This window comes from Pristis pectinata, chromosome 1 (genome assembly GCF_009764475.1).
Source record: "Pristis pectinata isolate sPriPec2 chromosome 1, sPriPec2.1.pri, whole genome shotgun sequence".
Classification (NCBI taxonomy): Eukaryota; Metazoa; Chordata; class Chondrichthyes; order Rhinopristiformes; family Pristidae; genus Pristis; species Pristis pectinata.
In genome coordinates, this window is record NC_067405.1 from 91556813 (window position 1) to 91569520 (window position 12708).

At 47.5% G+C, this 12708-nt stretch overlaps 1 protein-coding gene across 1 annotated transcript in view; it reads left to right on the forward strand.

Annotated features, from left to right (window-relative positions):
- The first annotated feature begins 986 nt into the window (after nucleotides 1-986).
- ppp1r14d (protein phosphatase 1 regulatory inhibitor subunit 14D) overlaps nucleotides 987-12708 on the forward strand; it is a 40289-nt gene continuing 28567 nt past the window's right edge. Inside the window, exons 1-2 of the mRNA XM_052014460.1 lie at nucleotides 987-1062; nucleotides 3356-3732. Coding sequence (XP_051870420.1) covers nucleotides 987-1062; nucleotides 3356-3732 — 453 coding nt within the window. The remainder of the gene's footprint in view (nucleotides 1063-3355; nucleotides 3733-12708) is intronic.

Below are 12708 nucleotides of genomic sequence, written 5' to 3' on the forward strand. Positions count from 1 at the left end.
ACCATTGCATCCTTTTTCAGCCAAAGGGTGATGAATCTGTGGAATTCATTGCCACTGAGGGCTGTGGAGGCCAAGTCATTAGGTATACGTAAGGCAGAGATTAATAGTTTCTTGACTGGTAATGGGGTTAAGGGTTATGGGGAGAAGGCGGGAGAATGGGGTTGAGAAAAATAATCAGCCATGATTGAATGGCAGAGCAGACTCGATGGGCTGAGTGGCCTAATTCTGTTCTTGTATCTTATGATGTGCTTCCACTCTGGTTTTATGGTCTCTTCAGCCATGACAGAACCCAATGTGGGGGCTGCAAACTCTACCACAGTGCTTGGCAGGGCAGAGAGTTCCAGCCTGACCTGCTGTGCATTTCCAGCATTGTCTGTTTTTATTTCAATTTATGGTGTTTTCCAGACCTTCTTTTCAAAAGCACAGTCCACAAAGAGGTGGATGATTGTCTTGACCTCATCGCAACCATCTCAAGGACAGCGTGCGTTGGGAGTGAGACTCTGACCCTGCAAGAAGGGTCCGGTAAGAAGGGTCCCTCGCACTGCCAGCCAAGTGAGGTCTTGGTGCTTGTTGACGAGTTCTGGCAATGAAGCCTTCTGCCAAATAGTTTTGACAGTCTGTTCACAAAACCATCCCACAGGATCCATTGCATCCTTCTCCCACAGAGCCTGCAGGACGTTCCATGGTGACTATAGCCTGATGGATTTGTGGTCCAAGGTGTTTTTCCATCAAAACTTTTCTACGAAGAACAGGTAGTGCCGCAAAGCCCAACTGAATGGAATGTTGTGTGGCAATGGGGCTAGGCCATCCTTCACAACACTGGGGACAGATAGAGCCTCAGCACGTAGTGACTCTTGGTGTTTGTATATTTCAGTTCTACGCATAGTTTGATGAAACCACACTAGAATGTGGCCATCAGGATGGGGGCAATTTGGTAGACTTTCTCCCTCATTCTCTGGAGACATGTGCATCATGACCCATCGGACATGCTCTTGGATCTCCAGATGAAACAGAAGATGGCTCAGGTGACTGCCGTGGAAGAGGTCTTTGCACCTGTAGAAAGTACTAACCTCACCTAGAGGAGTTGCTCTATTGAAGAGAGCTCCCTTATTTAACAAGGTCGCCTTCCATCAATGGGGTAATGATGAGTCTACTTTTCACCAATAGTATAAGTTCTCTGCCCACTGAAGGAGTTCTCTTTGCCAACAGGATCTGTTCTCCAACCAGAAATTAAAAGATCGTGGTGTAGGTGGTAACATATTGGCAGAGGTAGAAGACTGGCTGGTAAACAGAGAGTGGGTGTAAATGGATCTTAGACTGGCTGGTAAATTGTCACGAATGGCGTACCCCAGGGACTGATGCTGGAGTCTAAACTGTTTACAAATTTATACAAATGACTTTGATGAAGGCTTGGAGGTATCATTGAAAGGTTTGCCGATGACACAAAGGTAGGTAGGAAGGAAAGTAAGTTGTGAAAAGGACATAAGGGGGCTACAAAGGTATATGGGTAGTTTAGTGAATGGGCAACGATGTGGCAGATGGAATGTAATGTAGGAAAATGAACGTATCTGAAGTTCTCTGTACAGTACTGTTCTCTTGTATAATGTTATTGTATTGGAAACACTTTAGAGATACTTTACACACCCATACCTGAAATGAGCATCTTGTTTATGAGGAAAGGTTGCACAACCTAGGCTACATTTGCTGAAGTTTAGAAAAGTGAACAAGACTTGATTGAAACATATAAGCATTCTTAACAACATGGATGTGAAGGGGAGGTTTTTCTCCTGTGAGAGAATCTAGAACTATTTAAGAATGAAATGAGGTGAAAATCTTTTTCTCAAAGGGCTGTGAGTCTTTGGAGCTCTCTTTCTCAAAGGATTAAAGAAGCAGCTGAAGAGACTTTGAGTACTTTTAAGGCAAAAGGTAAATAAATAAGCAAAGGGGTGAAAGGTTATAGTGGGTAGATGGGACTGTGAGTTGAGGTTGCAATTAGACTAGTCATGATTGCATTAGGTAGCAGAGCTGGCTTCAGTGGTCAAATGACCTACTTCTGCTCCTAATTCTTGCATGTAACAAGATGAATTCTCTTCACCAATCCCAGGTGCTCCCCAGTAGCAATTGTTATGTTCACCAATAGATGGTGCTCCTTCCACCAGTAGGATGAGCTGCGCCCATCAATGAAACAGCTCTGCCCACCAATAGGAAGCATCTTCAAACAATGTGTTCCTCTCCCTATGAACAGAAGCCACTGTCTTTACCGACGATAATTGTTGAGCCCAAGAACGTGCTCTCTACAACCATGGTCGGAACTTTCCAACAATAGAAGGAGATTTCTTCATTAATACAAGGTTTCCTCTTCATGATAAGCAGTCACTCACTTCAGCAATAGAAATTGGACCGAGATGCATACTGTACTAATATGCATCAAAAGGAGGTGCTCTTGTCACCAATAATGTAGTGCTCTGATCAAAAATCTGAGGTCACTCTCTTCCATTGGAGGAGCTTTCTTCACCAATTGGAGTTCTTCTCCAACAGCAGGAGCTCTCTTCACTGATTGGAGCTCTCCACCAACAGCAGAATCTGTCTTCACCAATAGGAAGCTCTCTCTTCAATTGGGAGCACTCTCTTCAATCGGAGGAGCGCCCTTCAGCTGGAGATATAAATAGAAAATAGGGAAATTCTCACCAGGCCAGGCAACATATATGAACAGTTAGTCTTTCAGGCCAATTTCCTCCCTTTAAGAGGAGTTCTCTTCACAAGTAGGGGGAGTTTTATCAACAGGAGAGTTTCTCTTCACATAGGAAGAGCTTTTCTTCAATTCTTTTCCAAGGAGCCAGGCCAATCGGGTTCAGAATCTGTGGTTTCTGATGTTTGAAATATCATTATTCTAATGTCATTCTATCTGTACTGATGTTATAGTAAATATGGAAAAATTGGGATATTCCCCATGGTAGAGTTACAATTTAAGGATTGTATTTGGTTGCACGACCTTATGACAGCAGTAGCAATGACCTACATTCATAATGTTCTTTTAACACTGTAAAATGCTTCAAGACTGGAATAACTAACAAAATTCAACTCCATTCCAAATTAGGAGATACTAGGACATTAAAATACAAAGCAGGTTTTAAGGGGCATTAAGGCTGAGAACGGGGTGGAAAGAAGGAGACGTTTAAAGAGGTAATTCCTGAAATGAGGCGGTCATTCAAACTGCTGATCGGTGAACTGCTTGATTAGCTCTGGATGAATCAATTTATCACGTAGCAACCATCGGCCGGATTATCTTAATCTGTATAGTTTTATTATCACAATAATGATTGAACCTAACAGCATTGCGCCTTTGTTTGTTAAGGGTATTGTATGTCCAGATTGTTACACAGACCCTGTTTGTGTGCTGGTGTCTCCCATCTGCCGGTGGAGAGAAGGGGGAGGGGAATAAGAGTGACGGCTTGCACTCCTCTCTGTTTCACACGCAGGCACAGGGGCTGTTGCTGTTTAAACCGTGAAGTGTTTTATTGCACTGCTCAGTCAAGACAGGTCACTCCGACGATGGCAGAACCCAGCACGCAGCCCCGTGTCTACTTCCAGTCCCCGAGCAAGGAAGAAGAGCCTCAGTCACAGAGGAAACTGGGCAAGTTCACGGTCCGATATGACAGAAAGGATCTACAGAGGAGACTGGACATTGAGGAGTGGTTGGATTTTCAGCTCCATCAGCTGTATGGATGCGAGGTGAGTGCTCAACATGGTTAGTCCTTCGTCTTGGCTCAGGCTGGGCCTGCTTGTCGATACTAAAAGGCTCCTGCCTGTTTATTATTAACTCCAGCTGTGGTTAATGCTCTCTGTCCAAGACTGTGGAGAATAAAACTCCACATTCTCTCTGCAGCTGGGCTGCGTTAGCTGAAGACACGATCTAAAATGTGAGCTGCTCACCTTTTACTTGTGGTTTTGTGACAAAAGTGTGAAGAATACAATAAATTGGATCAAAGTGTAAAAATTAATCTGCAAAACTAAGCTATGAATTTGGAGTGGGCTGAATTTTATCGAGATTATTGAATCTGTCGGGACAATATGGTTCGTCGTGGAACTGTGACCTTACAGAAAGTGCAGTGTTTGTGTATCTGAGGCTATTTTAGAGGTATCTGGTTTTGTCTATGATGGTATGGGAAGTAGGGGGGCAGTGGATATATAAGTGTGGGGGAGTGTGTCTGTGGGCTCTGCAGGAGCAGGGAGAGTGTGGGCAGGAGAATGGGGTCCTCTGTGGGATGATGATAGTGAGTACACGGCCATGGGAAGGTGCTTTGTGGTGTCTGTGGGAATTGACAAGGGTGGTTTTCTGGGCTTGTGTGACTGGAAGTCAGAGCAGGCATTTCCATGTGAAGGTGTGATGTAGGAGTGTCCTGTGCAAGTAGGTGGCCTTGCAGGAACATAATAGTGTGGTTCTGTGGGAGCGGGAGTGGCCATAGAGGTGTGTCAATATTGAAGGGAGAATTGTTCTCTGGAAGTGTCAGGTGCAGAAGTGTGAGATCCTGTGGGAGGGTGGGAATTTGTGAGACCGTGCAGCTCTGCAGGAATAAGTGGATCTGAAGGGTTGGCGCTCTTTAAGGATGAGTGAGCTTGCTCTGGTGTACAATGGAAATGCAAGAGCCCAACCCAATATAAATCCCTGATAAAATATCAAGTTTGATTCTTTTCCCTAGGGGGTCTCTCAGGAATGAAGATGACTTGCTTCCATGCCAGTTGGTGCTGGTGATGCTGATGTGGGACCCGTAGGTTTTGTCATGAGTTGGGGAGGATGTGCTTGGTGGGACGGGCAGGTGCTTTGGGAGGTGGACATTCCTTTCATCATTTACTCTGGGCTTTGGTGTGATTCAGATTCATGGTCAGTTTCATCCGGAATGCTGCTACTTCAGTCAAGCTTCACTGACTCTCATGACTGTGTTTTTGAGATTCTTCAATCTTTTCCTCTGACCACCTGCTATTCTCTTTCCATGATAGAACTCAGAATAAAGTGCCTATTTCGGGACTATGCAAACAACATGACCTGCCCAACAGAACAGAGTGTGATTAGTGCCTCAGTATTGTGAAGGTTGGCTTGGGAGAGGATGTTGACTTTGGTTTGATTATCTTGTCAGTGGATTTAGGATGATATCAGAGTGGGTCTGTGGGATTGTGATAGGTTGAGCGTTCTCCAACACATGGTTCTAGAGTTGCATAGTCCTCTGGTCTCTGTTTTTCACTATTTCATCTGGCTGGCTTGGGTTAGAAATTAGGTTTTAATGCTCACTCAGTGATTTGACCAGGTGATGAGAGGTTTATAGTTCAGAATATGAAGATGTCAGATCAAGCCTTGTTAACGTATATAACACACTAGACAGAAATGGATGTGAACAGGCTCTGATGTTAATTGGGAACAATCAGCCAGTCACAAGCCATTTCAATGTAGCTAGTCGCAAATTGAAAATGGGGTTTGAAATAATTTCAAGGCATTTGTGAACTGGATCCAATTAGACAGTGATTTGTGAATGGATTTAGCTAGATCTGGGAATGGATGCAAAGAGATGTAGGTCAGGAATGGATCGAATCAATCAATGTTTGGTAATGCATTCTAGCAGGTCTGCTTCCCCGTCAGACATTGATTGGGAATGGATTGGATCAAATATTGTTCAAGAATGTATCTAATCAGACACGGGTGTGAAAAGGGAACAATCAAGTACAAATCATAAATGGCTTCTATCAGAGTATCTAATTAGGATTTAGTATGGAATATGTCCAATCAGATGCTGAGTAGCAATGAATCTAATATTTCTCACTAGGAGTAGATCCTATCAGTTGACTGTCTTCAAAACTATATGGAGATAGTGAATGGGAATGAATATGACTAAATAGAGATTGGGAGCTGGAATGAAATGGTCATGGACTTAGCAATATTTATTTGTATTTCTGTAACATCCATAACATGTGGTAAACATTGAGGGACTCCACATCACGAGAAAAGATGGCTTAAAGTTGAGTGGGGAGAGATGGCCAAGTGGGATCAAAAAGACAGGCTTTCAGAAAACTTCTGGAAGTGGGAGAGGTGTAGCGAGACAAAGATTTAAATAAAAGATGCAGAATAGGAAGGAAAGGAAAAAAAATGCATTTATATGGTGATTTCACAGATTAGTATGTACAGGAGGGAGAAAGGAGCAGAAGGATGTGCTAATTGGGTGAGATGAGGTGGGGTGGGAGGAGTCTATCTGGAGAATAAACCCCAGCATGTGTCAGCAGGTCTACAAGTCTTGGTGTAGGAGGGGAGGGGGAGGGTTGCAGCAAATTCAGAAATGAGCCAAAGGAGGTCAAAACACTAAGATCAAAGGTCAAATGGGGCTGGAAATGGGCCGGAGGATGAGGTTGGTCTGTGGTGAAATTAGAGAAGGATGCTGAGGAATGTAAGGGAAGGGGAGACAATGGAGCTGATTGCAAACAAAGTAATGGTGGAAAGAGGGTGAAGAATGAATATATAATATGATTTGAGCATGGTCTCACCAGCTTTGGTCAGCTTGCACAGTATAAAATTTCACTTGATAGAAATGATCATCCAAGCTCAACTCATCCAATCTGAACAATGCACCATGGAAGTGATAATGTCAAAGTGAAAGTCAAGTTTATTGTCATATGCAGAAGTACATATGTGCACAGGTGCAATGAAAAACTTGCAGCAGCATCACAGGCACATAGCATCAGATACACAACATTCACAAGAAAAAACATAAACATAAATTATACATAATTTTACAAAAATGAACACACTTAGAATAAAAAAAAAACAAAGTTCATTGTAGTGCAATGTGGTCATAGTGTTGTTGTACTAAGGTAGAGATTAGGGTTGTACAGGTTGGTTCAAGAGCTGAATGGTTGAAGGGAAGTAGCTGTCCTTGAACCTGGTGGTGTGGGACTTCAGGCTTCTGTTACCTCCTGCCTGATGGTAGCTGCAAGAAGATGGCATGGTGGGGATTTTTGATGGATGTTGCCTTCTTGAGGCAGTGCCTCATGTAGATACCACCAATGGTCAGGAGGGATGTACCTGTGATGTATTGGGCTGAGTCCACCACTCTCTGCAGCTCCTTATGTTCCTGCACACTCGAATTGCCGTACCAGACCATGATGCAACCAGTCACGTTGATGTTATGAAGATATGGCACAGTCTATGACTGCACGCTAAAAAAATCAGTCCAAACTATGACTCTCCCTTAAGTGGCTTTGGGAACTTATCCTGGAGCTCTGGATTAATTCTTGCTTGTTCTGCATTGGGTAGGTTGATCTCGGTTCAGGGCCATCCTTAAGAATGCAATCGTGAGCCTGAGTTAGTGAGAGAGTCAGCCAGGGATTCTGCACCAGCTCTTCACAAAAAAAACCCTACTTCTGCAACAACAACTTATGGTCAGACAATGCCTTCACTTACTGGAGTTTTCCAATAATACAAACTGAGCAAGTGTCAGAATTTGTCTCTGTGCTAATGTCTGATAATGGTGGTGTGCCTCAGGATGTGTAAGTGGTTGCTGCTTTCATGAAAGATGTGTCCCATGGTAAATAAATGATGGGAAAGCTACTGTTATGTGGTGACTGTACTAGATACAGTTCACAAATGTGCAAGATGAAAGCAAATTATGTTGCAGTCAGGTACTTAATGTGATTAGATTAGGATATTTCATTTAATTGCTTCTTGAAAGAACAATTACCTACATATGATGCTCAGTCTGTCTGGCTTTCCAGTGGCAGGGCCTCGGGATCCAATGCCAGAAGCCTAGTCGCTTCTCGCAGCCTGCTCTGCTCTATGACAGAGGACATTCAAATACAAAAGATCATAGAGTCATACATCAAGGAAATAAGTCTTATAGCCCAGCAAGTTGATATTGACCATCAAATACCCATTTACACTTATCCTACACTAATCCCAACATCATCATACAGTCATCAACTCCAGCCAGATTCTCCCACTCGCCTACGCACAAAAGGCAATTGACAGTGGCTGGTTAACCTACCAACTCACATGTGTTTGGGATGTGTCAGGAAACAGGAGCGCCCAGAGAAAACCCACGTGGTCACATGGAGAAAGCGTAAGTTCAGGATTGATCCTGGGTAGGTGAGGCAAGTCCAACTGTAATGTCAAAGATGGAGCTGGATAAATACCTGAAAGGAAAGAATTTGCAGGGGTAGAGGGAGAGAGCAGAGGGGTGGGACTATCTGGATTGCTCTTGCACAGAGCTGTTATGGACTGGAAGGGCTGAACAGTCTCATTTCCTGTTATAACCGTTCTATGGAGACATGAGAGACTGCAGATGCTGGAAGTCTGGAGCCTTGCTCTCTCGCTCTCCTGGAGGCACTCAGTGGGTCAGGCAGCATCTATTGGAGGGGAATGCCCTGATGAAGGGTCTCGGCCTGAACCATCGACTGTTCACTTCCCTCCATAGATGCTGCCTGACCTGCTGAGTTCCTCCAACATTTTGTGTGTATAACCATTCCATGATTCTGTTTCGCTGTGAGAGAGTGTGTTCGGGAATGCGTAGGGTTGGGGCTCTGGTTAAGTGTGCAAACAGTGAAAATGGTCTTTCAAGAAAATGTTAGCCCATTGACCTCTGCACTTAATTGGACTGTGCATGGGATCACTCCACGAGCAAGGGATGTTGGTAAGTTCAACGTAGCAGTCATCCATTATGAATGACAGTGACAGGAACCAGGGATTTCCTGAGCCTCCAGAACTTGGCAGTGAAGTCGAGAGAGTACAGCGGCATTAGAGGGAGAATGATGAGTTGATGGATGGGTCTGGCCCGGAACACTAGAGCTCCCTAGCTGCTTTCTGCAGTGATAGTGTGGAAGGTGTTCCTTACAGACACATGCAAAGAGATCACGATAAAGTTTTGTTGGAATTTGCGTGAGGTTTGTAAACCCTGCAGTTCATTTCCCAACCTTTGGCAATGCCACCTCGGTCTTTGCAATTAACAGTTCATTGTGGCCAGACCACCATGGGTGTTGCTAACTCTGCAGTGTGGACCCAGTGGAAACCAATTTGAGCCTCAGGACCAGCAGGAGGCTGCTCCCTGATACCAGCAGATGTCAAGAGAGGGTCAGCAGAAGGGAGGAGCTCACAGGAAGCCACGCCAGCCGGTTTCCTCAGCATGTCTGGACACCAGGGCGTCTGAAGGATTGGGTAACATGCCAGTTGCTGGTACATATCTGCAGCCAACTGGACCATGATAAGATAAGATATTTTTATTAGTCACATGTACAGTGAAACACACTGAAATGCATCTTTTGTGTAGTGTTCTGGGGGCAGCCTGCAAGTGTTGCCACTCTTCCGGCGCCAACATAGCATGCCTGCAACTTCCTAACCCGTACGTCTTTGGAATGTGGGAGGAAACTGGAGCACCCGGAAGAAACCCTCGCAGACACAGGGAGAACGTACAAACTCCTTACAGACAGTGGTCGGAATTGAACCCGGGTCGCTGCCGCTTTAATAGCGTTATGCTAACCACTACACCACCGTGCCTGCCCGATGAGTTAGTGCCCCATGAGTTGCTGTCTGCTGGACCTGGTGGCTATGCTTTGCCAGTGGCCGTCAAGATTACCAGCACCCTTAACTTCCGTGCCTTGGGATCACTCTGGGATTGTGCCAGAGAATCTTGTGAGATCTCACAGTCACTCCAGCACACCAGTGCACAAAGGCATCTATCACTAAGGATCCTCATCATCTGGGACGTGCCCTCTTTTCGTTACTACCACCAGGGTGGAGGTACAAGAGCCTGAAGATTCACACTCAATGATTCAGGAGCAGCTTCTTCCCCTCCACCATCAGATTTCTGAATGGTCCATGAACACTATTTCATTGTTCCTTTTTTTGTACTATTTATTTATTTTGTAATTTATAGTAAATTTTATGTCTTTGCACTGTACTGCTGCCAATAAGCAACAAAGTTCACATCATATAAGACAGTGATAATAAACCCGATTCTGATTCTGACACCAGTGCACAAAGGCAGGTGACTGATGGCCTATTTGACAGGGGCAGGCAATTATGTCAACTTTGCTTGCAATGAGACCCATCAGGATGAGCGGGGCATTCAGTTCTGCGGCCCAGGCATTGAATGGGCTCGTGGTTCTCACACCTGCCCTGCCTCACCCAGGAGTGTTTGTCAACCACAGGGCTTCCACTACACCACATGCAATTGGTCTGTAACCGATTTCCTATTTTAAAACAGCTGATAACACTAATGAAGAAAGTAACTGAGGACATCCAATACAGAACAGCTAAAGCAACCTACCTATCAACAAACATCTCACTGAGTTCATCAGCTTCATGCTGAGCCTTCGATGCCTGGACTTATCTGGAGCCCTCCTTCAGTTTGTACCAGCCAGGATCTCCAGAATGATGGCTGTTAGCTGCTTGCTGCAGAAAACTGAGTAGCACCGAGAACTGGAGACAAGCCAAAAGGTCAGAGCCCCTTCGGTTGAGAAGGAGCAGTGGAAGTAGTGTTGCTGGCTGGAACGTCCCCATCAATGCAAGGTTCATTTGGGCTCCATCAGACCATACAGCCCACACCTTAATGCTAGATTGACCTTCCCACTGACATTCCAAACAGACCTGCAAACAACCGTGCATGGCCCATTGCTCACTGTCAATCCATTCTACGTACATTGGAAGGTCAGTGATCAAGTATATCAGACAATGGTATCAGCAAATACTTATTTTGTCAGTCCAAAGGATTGAATGGTAGCACTTTGTGCAGATGGAAACCATGACTCTTCCTATAATACATAATGGGATAATCTCTGTGTCCTCAGCAGAGGTGGAGGCGGTTTGCTCAGATCTGCTCTGTGATGGGCAAGTTAGTTTCAGCCAGCGTCCTCTGGTCTCGATCCTGTGGGGCCTCTACCATCAGCATATTTGCAGGGCCTTACTTAGCAACCAGGACACTAGGTAGCATGTGTGTTGCTAAGCCGGACATGACGGTAAGAAAGAGGAGTGCTTCAATTCAGAGCCTCCACTTCCATTTTCCCTGTCATCACCGTCCCTGTCATGGCCTGCTTGCACTTCCCTGCCATCAGTGAGCTAAAGATATATGAGGTGATGAACAGCCAAGGTGTGATGAATCCTGCTAAGGATGAGATTCATAGGGTGAAAGCCACTGGTGGAGACCTGTGTTCACTCATGTGGTTGCAGGATGTAGTCTGGGCTGTAGATTTGGCCCTCCCCAGTACCAGTTGTACATCACTAACCTCAATCCTGTATTGTGCTTTGCTGCAGCCTCCTTATCTTCCTCTCAAAGATCAACTCCAGTACATCAGTCCTCTTAGCAAAAATTGCTTTGAACACCAATGTAACACTCTATATTCATCTGTAATATTAACTCAGTTTTACTCTTTCTACAGACACTGTCTGATCTGCTGGGCATTACCAGCATTCTTTTAGTTGCAGATTCCAACAGCAGCTTTTTGTTTTTTCCCCCCCCCTCTCCCCCCCCTCTCCTCCCCCCCCTCTCTTCCCCCCCCCTCTCCTCCCCCCCCTCCCCCCCCTCCCCCCCCTCCCCCCTCTCTCCCCCCCCTCCCCCCCCTCCCCCCCTCTCTCCCCCCCCTCCCCCCCCCCTCCCCCCCCCCTCCCCCCCCCCCCCCCCCCCTCCCCCCCCCCCTCCCCCCCCCTCTCCCCCCCCTCTCCCCCCCCCCTCTCCCCCCCCCCTCTCCCCCCCCCCCTCTCCCCCCCCCCTCTCCCCCCCCTCTCCCCCCCCTCTCCCCCCCCTCTCCCCCCCCCCTCTCCCCCCCCCCCATCTCCCCCCCCCCCCTCTCCCCCCCCCCCGCTCCCCCCCCCCTCTCCCCCCCCCCCTCTCCCCCCCCCCCTCTCCCCCCCCCCCCTCTCCCCCCCCCCCCTCTCCCCCCCCCCTCTCCCCCCCCCCCTCTCCCCCCCCCCTCTCCCCCCCCCCCTCTCCCCCCCCTCTCTCCCCCCCCTCTCTCCCCCCCCTCTCTCCCCCCCCTCTCTCCCCCCCCTCTCTCCCCCCCCTCTCTCCCCCCCCTCTCTCCCCCCCCTCTCTCCCCCCCCTCTCTCCCCCCCCTCTCTCCCCCCCCCTCTCTCCCCCCCCTCTCTCCCCCCCCTCTCTCCCCCCCCTCTCCCCCCCTCCCCCCTCCCCCCTCCCCCCTCCCCCCTCTCCCCCCTCTCCCCCCTCTCCCCCCCCCCTCCCCCCCCCTCCCCCCCCTCTCCCCCCCCTCTCCCCCCTTACTGTACCCCCATGTTATACAGTGACAGATCTGTCCCCAACAGTACTGTACCCCAGTGTTATACAGTGACAGACCTGTTCTAACCAGTACAGTCCCCAGTGTTACACAGTGACAGACCCATCCCTGCCAGTACTGTATTCAGCATTATACAGTGTCCCTGGGTTCCACATCTCTAAGTCCCTGGTCTTAGGTCTGTCATGCCTATGGTCCAAGCCCAGGCTCTGGGGCATAGTAATGGCTGGGTCCAGAGGCTTGGCATCCACCCTCAGGTCGAAGTCAAGGTCGGGACCCTCGTGTAAGAAGAATCCCAAGGCCTAGTTCAGGAGGACCCTGGGGACCTGCACCCTGGGCAGGATGGGGTGGGTTGCCGACTTCTACTATCCAGGGGGACGGGTGGATGGTCAATGCAGTGATTGGCCATATAGGACGGAACCGAGCTGCAGGGCAGGGTTGCAGGCTGCA